We start from the raw sequence: 10,052 nt of genomic DNA on the forward strand, positions 1-10,052 counted from the left end.
CCGTCGCTCAGCGGCCCGACCGGCCGCCGCCCAAGACCACCCGAAGCTTCGCTGCTGCTGCTGCTGCTGCTGCTGCTGCTGCTGCTGCTGCTGCACTTTCTTCTATTGTTCATTTTTGCTTTTAGAATTTGCTGCTTTGCATATTTTTGTTTATTTCTTTCAAATATTTCGGCTTCTGCCGACGCCGACCTGCCGAGGGCTCCGAGCGGATCGACCGGAGGAGCCGCGGCCGACGCAGCAGCAGCAGCAGCAGCAGCAGCAGCAGCAGCAGCAGCACGAGGAGGCGGTGCAGCGCGGCGCTGCTTTCGCAGGTGGGCCTCCAGCTGCTTCGGGTTTATTCCTGATCCCGGGGGCCCCCCTTGAAGCCCGGAGAGGCCTCGGGGCAATGAGGCTCCTGCGAGCAGCAGCAAACTTGCTGCTGGGGGCCCTGGCCGTGGGCCTCGCGGGCCTGGGGGCCCCCGGGGGCCCCGGGGGCCCCGGGGGCCCCGGGGGCCCCGGGGGCCCCGGGGGGCCCCTGTGCCTGGCGCTGGCGGCGCAGCGGGGGCGGCTGGGGGGCAGCAGCGGGCCCGAGGGAAGTGACCCTGAGGCCATTCAAAGAGCAGCAGATTCGGAGTCTTCTGCAGCAGGATATTCTTCTGCTGCTTCCGACACAGAGAGCAGCAGCAAAGGAGCAGCTTCTAGAAAAGAAAAGAAAAAAAAAAGAACAAAAAAACTCAAAAAAAAAATAAAAAAGGCCATCGGGTCCCCCAGATTCCTTGTCCGCAGGCGCAAGGGAGGAGCCAGTCTTGAAGCTCTGCCGGCGGTGGGATCGGGATCGGGATCGGGATCGGGATCGGGATCGGGATCGGTGTCTTCGCTGGACGCTGCGGGGCCCCACAGATCCCAGGAGAAGCTGGGGATCGGGGATCGGGGGATCCCAGGATCCTACACTCCCCTCGAAACTCCTTCTCCAGAGCCTCGACTGACTCCAACTGCCCCCCCCCTCCCTCCCGAGGAGTTTACTGTTCCAGTTCAAGTTCACCACGGCCAAGACCACGACTCGGGGGCCCCCGGGGCCCCCGGGGCCCACGGGGCCCATGGGGACCACGGCGAGCACGGGAGCCCCCACGGAAGTCCCCATGGGGGCCCCCACGGGGGCCCCCACGGGGGCCCCCACGGGGGCCCCCACGGGGGCCCCCACGGGGGCCCCCACGGGGGGCCCCATGGGGGGCCCCATGGGGGCCCCCATGGGGAGGAAAAGCGGCCTCCTCCCCCCCCCTATTCTCCGCCGCCACCCTACAGGCCCCCCAGGCCCTCTTCGCCGCCCCCCCCGTACTCCGACGGGGGCCCCCAAGATGCCCCGCAGCAGCAGCATGGGGGGCCCCCCGAGCCCCACGGCCACGAGGGGGGCCCCCCCCACGGCGAGCATGCAGCCTCGGACCACTCGGAGGCCCACGGGGGCCCCCATGGGGGCCCCCATGGGGGCCCCCATGGGGGCCCCCATGGGGGGCCCCATGGGGGGCCCCATGGGGGGCCCCCAGTGCCCATGCCCAGGACCATACGGAGACCCGTGCAGCAGCACGGAGGTGCAGCAGAGCAGGGGCAGCAGCATGGACCGCAGCAGCATGACCAGTGGACCACTCCGCAGCAGCCCCCAGTACCCCTCCAGCGGCGGCTGCCACCCAGGACCTCCCAGGGGGCCCCCATGGCCCACGGGGGGCCCCCCGGGGGGCCCCCCGGGGGCCCCGGAAGCAGAGGCCCGCCGCCTAAGCCGCCCCGGAGGAGCAAGCCCCCTCCCCCCGCGGCTCCAGAAGGGCAGCAGTAGCTTAGTGGGGGCGCAGCACGCAGCAGCAGCAGCAGCAGCAGCAGCAGCAGCAGCAGCAGCAGAAGCAGCAGCAGCAGCTGTCCCTGCTGCTGCCCCGGGCCTCCCCGCGTCGTGGGCGGCCTTAAATGCTGCAGAAGCGGGAACGCCCTGGGCCCAGAGAGTTGGCAATCAGCAGCAGCAGCAGCAGCAGCAGCAGCAGCAGCAGCAGCAGCAGCAGCAACTGTTGCTGCTGCTGCCCGTGTGCGCTGCTGCGAGCCCCCCGCTAGGGCAGCTTTAGTTTTAGATCTTTCTGTCTGCACGAAATAAAATAATAAAGTTAAAACAAAATAAAGTAAATAAAATAAAATAAAATAAAATAAAATAAAATAAAATAAAATAAAATAAAACCCCAGTTGCAGACCCCACAGGTGTCCGCAGCCCACTCGGGTGTACAGACACCGCAACTAGCGCATGGACGCAAAAGATTTCTTTTCAGTTTTATTCTTTTGCAAATAAAATGCATGCATTCTTGCTGCTGCTCTAATGCTGCGCCAGCAGCAGCAGCAGCAGCAAGCAACTGGCGCGCAAGGGTAGCAGCAGCAGCAGCAGCAACACGAGCAGCAGCAGCAGCAGCAGCAGCACGAGCAGCAGCAGCAGCAGCACGAGCAGCAGCAACAGGGGCGGTGCAGCAACGCGGCGCAGTAGGCTGCAGCTAATTGCGCTGAAGAAATGGAAGCAAAAGCCTCCTTGTGGGCTGCGTCAGAGCTAGGGTTTAGGGTTTAGGGTTTAGGGTTTAGCCTTGAGGGTTTAGAGTTGGAGGTTTTTGAGTCTAGAGAAACAACGGGGCAAAGGCCCCGAGGTCTCAAGCAGCAGCAATTCTGGAATGTGAAATCTGCTGCTGCTGCTGCTAGTGTTTTAGCTGCTGCTGCTAGTGTTTTGGCTGCTGCTGCTGCTGCAGGAGCTGACGCTGCTGCAGCAGCAGGTAAAGCTGCAGCCGCTGCTGCAGCAGAAACTAAAGCTGCTGCTGCTGCTGCAGTTGCTGCTGCAGCAGCAGAAACTAAAGCTGCTGCTGCTGCTGCAGTTGCTGCTGCTGCAGCAGAAACTAAAGCTGCTGCTGCTGCTGCAGTTGCTGCTGCTGCTGCTGCAGTTGCTGCTGCTGCAGTAACTCCTGCTGCTTCAGGGAGTCAGTCTCTTGGGGTCTCTAGGGAAAAGAGAGACACGGCGGATGTTGCCGAGACCTGCAGCAGAACAAAGAGCAATACCCTAAACCCTAAACCCTAAACCCTAAACCCTAAACCCTAAACCCTAAGCTCTACGGCACCTTCACATTTAACAACGACCGATGCTAAGGCGAAGCCAAGGCGCATTAGCTAAACCCTAAACCCCAAACCCCAAACCCTAAACCCCAAACCCTAAACCCCAAAAGAGCCCAAACCCCAAACCCTAAACCCCAAACCCCAAAGCCCATCCCCAAAGCCTTAAACCCCAAACCCCAACCCCCTCCCGAAAACCCCGCTGCCCACCCCCCAACCCCCAACCCCAAACCCTAAACCCTAAACCCTAAACCCTAAACCCTAAACCCTAAACCCTCACCGTAGTACAGCATCACGATGCGCTCGAGCCCCGCGCCCATGCCCGCGTGGGGGGGGGCCCCCAACTCGAGGGCCTCCAAGTAAAACCGCAGCTGCTGCTCCTGCTGCTGCTGCTCCTGCTGCTGCTGCTGCTGCTGCTGCTGCTGCTGCAGCAGCCCCAGGGCCTTCAGGCGGCTGCGCAGCAGGGGCCCCTCGTGGATTCTTTGGGCCCCCGAGGCCACTTCTTCGCCGCGCATGAACACGTCAAAAGTGTTTGAGAACCGCTGCACCAAACCCTAAACCCTAAACCCTAAACCCTAAACCCTAAACCCTAGCCCTGCGGCGCCTTAGGCGCGGTGGTAGCTCGTGCCGGGTGGGTGGCTGGCTGGCTAGGCAGAGAGCTCGCTGGCTAGCTAGCTAGCTAGCTGTGCGGAGCTAGCTAGCTAGCTAGCTAGCTGTGTGTAACTAGCTAGCCGCGTCTAGCTAACTGCGTCTAGCCAGCTAGCTAGCTGTGCGCAGCCATCTAGCTAGCTAGCTACCCACAGCTAGCGAGCTAGCTAGCCACAGCTAGCCAGCTAGCTAGCTAGCCACAGCTAGCGAGCTAGCTAGCCACAGCTAGCCAGCTAGCTAGCTACCCACAGCTAGCTAGCTAGCTAGCTAGCTAGCTAGCCAGCTAGCCAGCTAGCTAGCTACCCACAGCTAGCTAGCTAGCTAGCTAGCCACAGCTAGCTAGCTAGCTAGCTAGCTGGCGCTGGGCTCACCGGGTCCTCGGGGCAAGGCATGGAGTAGAAGGGGCGGACGTTGGCGGGGTACTTGAGGAGAAAAAAGAAATCAGTTTTATATTTTTGCTTCACAAGTTTTCCAAGAGCTTTTTCGAGTTCTGTGGAGAGGTCGAAGTTCTCCAAGTTTTCTGGGATCGTCTCCAAACCGATCCCAGCTTCCCGCAGCAGCTGCACGCCTTCCGCGAAGGTCAGCCGCGGCGTCTCCGCCAAAAACTCGAACTTCTCCACTGCGTGCTGCTCCCGGATCACCGCGTTCTCCTGCAGCAGCAGCAGCAGCAGCAGCAGCAGCAGCAGCAGCAGCAGCGGGGGGGGAGCTGCAGGCGAGGCAGCGAAGCGCGGCCACAGCGCCGCAAGGCAGCGCGCCCACTCGACCCAGCAGCAGCAGACACAGCTGCTGCTGCTGCTGCTGCAGCAGCAGCAGCACACACCGCTCTGTGCAGCAGCAGCAGCAGCTGCTGCTGCTGCTGCTGCTGCTGCTGCTGCTGCAGAGGCTTACATGGGGAGACTCGGCCTCGAGTTTTGTGAAGATGTACTTGAAGAGCTCGTCTATGAGGTCAACTGCTTCCATGAAGTTTTCTTTTATTTCCATTTCCAAGTCAAGTCCCACGAACTCGCACAAGTGCCGGTGCGTGTTGCTGTTCTCCGCCCGAAACACCGGACCTGCAGCAGCAGCAGCAGCAGCAGCAGCAGGTGCAACAAAGCAGCAGCAGGTGCAACAAAGCAGCAGCAGCAGCACGCAGCAGAAAACAGCAGCAGCAGCAGCACCAATAACATCCCCCTCATCGTCATGATCCTCCTCCTCCTCCTCACCATCACCAGCAGCAGCAGCAGCAGCAGCAGCAGCAGCACGCGGCAGAAAGCAGCAGCAGCACCAATAACATCCCCCTCATCGTCATGATCCTCCTCCTCCTCCTCACCATCATCATCACCAGCAGCAGCAGCAGCAGCAGCAGCAGCAGCAGCGCAGCAGCAGCAGCAGCAGCAGCAGCAGCAGCAGCGGACCGATCTCGAAGACGCGCTGCATGTCTCCGGCTATGCACATCTGCTTGTAGAGCTGCGGACTCTGCGCCAAACAAGCTCGGCGCGAAAAGTAAGGCAGCTGGAAGCAAGAAGCTCCGCCTTCGGAAGCTCCCGCCAGCAGCTTCGGAGTGTGGACTTCGAGGAATTGCTGCTGCAGCAGGAAGTCTCTGAAGTGTCTAGACACCTCAGACACTGCGCGGGCCACCGCCAGAGTCCCAGGCACCCGCAGGTCCAGACTCCGGTGGTCCAGCCGCGTCTCCAGGTGCACGCGGATCTGCCCCTGCAGCAGCAGCAGCAGCAGCAGCAGCAGCAGCAGCAGCAGCAGCAGCGGCAGCGGCAGGTGGGGGCGGGGCGCTGCGGCGCGGCAGCAGCGAGGGCGCATGCGCAGCAGCTAGTTTGCAAAGCGCGCGATTCGCAGCGAACACGCAACGCAGCAGCGGGAAGGCTGCTTGCTGCAGACCAGCAGCAGCAGCAGCAGCAGCAGCAGCAGCAGCAGCAGCAGCAGCAGCAGCGTGCCTCTTTGGGGTCGTCTTCGGGCTGCGCTGCGTCGCGGATCTGGAAAGGCAGCTCCTTGGGGCCGCGAACTGCAACAAAAAGCTTTTCTGCATGCAGCTCGAGAGCAGCAGAAGTAGCAGCAATTGGAAACTTCGGGGCTTTCACAAGACCCCACACATCCACCAGAGACTCTGCTGCTGCTGCTGCAGCAAACCGCAGCAAAGCCTTCGGCTGCTCCGCACCCAGCACGCACTGCACCGTCCACAGCCCCTCCCGCAGCGTCAGAAACACCACAGAACCTGCAGCAGCAGCAGCAGCAGCAGCAGCAGCAGCAGCAGCAGCAGCAGCAGCAGCAGCAGCAGCGATTTCGTGAGTGATTCGAGGGATTCTGACATTTTTAGTAAATAATTTAAGTGCTTTAAATGCTTCGCAGAAACGCATGCAAGAAAACCGAGGTGTACATACACCCGAAACACTCGAGCAAAAGCAAACGGAAAAGTGCACCGCTTTATTATTCAATCAATTTAATTTGATTTAATTTAATTTAATTTAATTTAATTTAATTTAATTTAAATTCTCGCATTATAATGCAGAGGGCTGCGCACAGCCGTATGGGACTGCAGCAGCAGCAGCAACAGCAGCAGCAGCAGCGGCTACAGCAGCAGCTGCAACAGCAACAGCAACAGCAGCAGCAGCAGCAGCAGCAGCGAACCTTTGGACCTGCAGTCCTGCAGCCTGCCTCTGACCCAGATGTACTGCCCCTCTTTGCTGTCGACATCCTTAATAGAAGTCCACTCCCTCTTTTTCAATTTGCTGCTGCTGCTGCTGCTGCTGCTGCTGCTGCTGCTGCTGCTGCTGCTGCGCGAGTCAATCAAGGGGTAGTAGCCGAAGCTGTCTGCCTCATAGTCCGCGGAAACCCGCACCAGCAGCGCCTGCGCCTCCTCTGCGCAAGGTCACAAACCCTAATTTAGGGTTTAGGGTTTAGCGCTAGGCCGAGCTTCTTCGGGCTCCAAAGCAAAGATTTAGGGTTTCGAGCTAGGGTTTAGGGTTTAGGACTAGCTCATTCGAAAGGGAAGGATAGGGACTAGGGTTTAGGGTTTAGGGTTCGCATCTAGGGTTTAGCGTTGGCTTGGGGCGTTAAGGGTTTAGGGGGAGGGCGCAGTGTTCAAAGCTAGGGTTTAGGGTTTACAACGAGGGTTTAGGGTTTGCAGCTAGGGTTTAGGGTTTGCAGCTAGGGTTTAGGGTTTGCAGCTAGGGTTTAGGGTTTACCTTGGGCTTTTTTCTTTTCAAGTTTTGCTGCTTCCTTTGCTGCCTTTTCTGCTTCCTTGGCTTTCTTGCGGGCCTCTCTTTCGGCCTTTAGTTGCTGCTCCCGCGGCGACAGCTCCTGCTGCTGCTGCTGCTGCTGCTGCTGCTGCTGCTGCTGCTGCTCGTCTGCAGCAGCAGGAGATACGGAAACCTCCTCCCGCTTCATTGGGCCACGAGCGCTGTTGCGAGCTGGTGTTGCTGCTGCTGCTGCTGCTGCTGCTGCTGATCGGGCGCAGCAAATCGCTGGCTGCCTTGCGAAGCTGCCGATGCTGCTGCTGCTGCTGCTGCTGTTGCTGCTGCTGCTGAAGGCAGTCGAATGGTGGGGCAGGCGCAAGATGAAGCTATAGAGGTGCTGCGGCTGTCGGCGAGTCTGCTGCCGCAGCAGGTGCTGCTGCTGCTGCAGGCGCTGCTGCTGCTGCAGGTGCTGCTGCAGGTGCTGCTGCTGCTGCTGCTGCTGCCACTTCGTAGGTGGCCAAAGGCTGCGCTGAACCAGTCTGGGGGTATAAGCTCCAGAGAGCATGAAGTGCAGCTGCAGCGGAAGCAGCAGCAGCAGCAGCAGCAGCAGCAGCAGCAGCAGAAACGGCGGGAGCTGCAGCAACGTGATGCGAGAGAATCCACGGCCAAAACGGCGGGCGCCACACAGCATCCGGCTGCAGCAGCAGCAGCACAGCCCCGCAAGTGCAGCAGCAGCAACAGCAGCAGAAACAAATCACAGCAGCCTCAACGCCGCAGCAGCAGCAGCAGCAGCAAAGCGTGAGCCAGCAATTTTGTATAACTGTGCACACTGCTCTATCTTCTGCGCATGCAGCATGCAGCAGCAACACCTGAACTGGCAGCAGCAGCAACAGCAGCAGCAGCACGCAGCAGCAGCAGCAAGTGTTGGTGTACCTCTGGTACTCTACACAACTCCTGGGCAAATCAACTGCTGCTCTAAAAAGAAAGTCTAACGCCTTCACAGATTGGGTCTCTTCGCAGCAAGCCCCACGGTTGCTGCAGCAGCAGCCGCAGCAGCACGAGGACCTGCAAGCAGCAGCAGCAGCAGCAGCAGCAGCAGCAGCAGCAGCAGCGCGAGCAGATACCGCTGGTCTTGCTGCGGCTGTCTTCTTCGAGTCTTATATGTTGGAAGCCTTTTTGAATTTGCTGCTCTAATTTGAATTTAGCTGCTGCAGCCTGAGAATGTAATTGACTGTTGGCTTGCGGCAGCAGCAGCAGCTCCAGGAGCCTTTTTTAAGCCGCAGCCGTCGCCCTGATTTGGATGTCATTTGTTTGTCATGGAATAGCAGGAGCTCTAGAAGCAGCAGCAATAGCAGCAAGAGCAGCAAGAGCAGCAGCAGCAGCAGCAGCAGCGACAGCAGCAGCAGGGCCACGGAAAGCAGGGCCCCTGCTCGGCGCTGCTGCTGCTGCTCTTTAAGATAAACCGGATGGAGCGGCGCAGCAGCTAGGGCGATACATGTTGTACAGAGAGAAGCCCAGCAGCAGCAGCAGCAGCAAGCACAGCAGCAGCAGCAGCAGCAGCAAGCACAGCAGCAGCAGCAGCAGCAGCAAGCGCAGCAGTGACGACAGCAGCAGCAGCGTTGACCGGCTCCTTTCAATGACCGCTCCTGCATACCGCCTCAGAAGGACTGATATCCGAGCAGCAGCAGCAGAGCGTGTTGCGGCTTCTGCTGCTGCTGCTGCTGCTGCTGCAGCTGGTAGAAAGTCAGTTGATTCCAGGCGTGGCGGCCTGAACAGCAGCAGCAGCAACTGCTGCAGCAGCAGGTGCAGCAGCAGCAAGAGCCTGCTGCGGCGAAGCAGCAGAAACCTTACCAGGTGCTCTACAGGGGAGAGCCTGAGGAAGAGCAGCCGCACGAGCAGCTGCAGCAGCAGGAGAAGCAGCAGCAGAAGCAGCAGCAGCAGGAGAAGCAGCAGCAGAAGCAGCAGCAGCAGGAGCAGCAAACTGCAGCAGGGCGACAGCAGCTCCCACAGGAGCACCAGCAGCACTTGTGACTGCAGCGACTTTTCTCCCCAGTCAGAGAGGTGCCTTGCGGCTTGCCGCAGCAGCAGCAGCAGCAGCAGTAGCTTTGGCTGCTGCTGCTGCAGCAGCTGCTGCTGGCAGCAGCACAGCAGCTGCTCAGACACAGCAGCAACGGTGCCTGGGGAGCCCCTGCTGCGCTTCTCGCCGAGCAAGCTGAACTGTGGGGCAGCAGCAGCAGAGGCAGCAGCAGCTGCTGCTGAAGTGGCAGCAGCAGCAGCAGAAGCAGCAGGACCATGGAAGGTTTCACTGCCTGCTGCTGCAGCAGCAGCAGCAGCGGCGGGACCTCGTGCGGCACTGAAGACTGCAGCTGAGAAGCCTCTCGCCAGAGCAGCAGCAACAGCAGCAGCAGCAAAGCCACCAGCACCAGCAGCAGCAGACGCAGCAGCAGCAGCAGCAGAAGCTTCCGGTTGTGCTGCTGAAGCTGCAGCAGCGAAGCCACGGCCGCGAAAGAGGCGGAGGCAGCACTGTCCTGTGGGTGAAGCAGCAGCGCAGCAGCAGCAGCAGCAGCAGCAGCAGCAAGATATGCCACAGGAAAGACCGCCACTAAGGGCAAGACAGCAGCAGCGGCAGCAACAGCAGCAGCAGCAGCAGCAAGAGACACAGCCAACGGACTATGGCACTCGAAGGCTGCTGGGTTCTCGTTCTGCTGCTGCAGCAGCAGAGGCACCAGCGCCGCTAGCAGCAGCAGCAGCAGCAGAGTCTGCTGCTGCTGCTGCTGAGAGGGCCGGCTGGCGCAGCAGAAGGAAAGCAGCAGCACAGCCCCGTCAAGCAGCAGCACGACTGTTCGCAGATGGGCCCCACAGGCACTCTTCGAGGCGATCTGCTGCTGCTGCTGCTGCTGCTGCTGCTGCTGCTGCTGGAGCTCGTCCATCAGCCGCTGCAGCTGCTGCAGCTGCTGCAGCGGCTCCTGTCGCTGCTGCTGCTGCTGCAGGAGCTCCCGCCGCTGCTGCTGCTGCACAGCAGCTGCCAGGGGCTGCTGCTGCGCCGCTACCTTTGTGTCCTGCAGCAGAGCGGAGCAGCAGCAAGCAACGCAGCGGGGCGGAAGGCGAGCCTGCAGCAGCAGCAGCAGCAGCAGCAGCAAA

General features: G+C 60.5%; 3 protein-coding genes across 3 annotated transcripts in view; 2 read left to right on the forward strand and 1 right to left on the reverse strand.

Moving 5' to 3' along the window:
* Positions 1–385: 385 nt before the first annotated feature.
* Positions 386–1,804, forward strand: ENH_00006710 (hypothetical protein, conserved; the record flags this gene model as incomplete). The annotated part of the gene is made up of 1 exon (XM_013584067.1): positions 386–1,804. One exon carries the CDS (start codon positions 386–388, stop codon positions 1,802–1,804), a length of 1,419 nt encoding a protein of 472 aa, XP_013439521.1.
* Positions 1,805–2,959: 1,155 nt separating this feature from the next.
* Positions 2,960–7,476, reverse strand: ENH_00006720 (aspartyl-tRNA synthetase, putative; the record flags this gene model as incomplete). The annotated part of the gene is made up of 8 exons (XM_013584068.1): positions 2,960–3,021; positions 3,377–3,638; positions 4,116–4,394; positions 4,633–4,796; positions 5,139–5,436; positions 5,742–5,950; positions 6,364–6,594; positions 6,921–7,476. 8 exons carry the CDS (start codon positions 7,474–7,476, stop codon positions 2,960–2,962), a joined length of 2,061 nt encoding a protein of 686 aa, XP_013439522.1.
* Positions 7,477–8,406: 930 nt separating this feature from the next.
* ENH_00006730 (hypothetical protein, conserved) overlaps positions 8,407–10,052 on the forward strand; it is a gene marked incomplete at both ends in the record, with an annotated part of 2,685 nt that continues 1,039 nt past the window's right edge. Inside the window, one exon of the mRNA XM_013584069.1 lies at positions 8,407–10,052. This exon is cut by the window's right edge and continues 1,039 nt beyond it. Coding sequence (XP_013439523.1) covers positions 8,407–10,052 — 1,646 coding nt within the window.

This window comes from Eimeria necatrix, genomic scaffold (assembly GCF_000499385.1).
Source record: "Eimeria necatrix Houghton genomic scaffold, Enh_scaff119, whole genome shotgun sequence".
Lineage (NCBI taxonomy): Eukaryota > Apicomplexa > Conoidasida > Eucoccidiorida > Eimeriidae > Eimeria > Eimeria necatrix.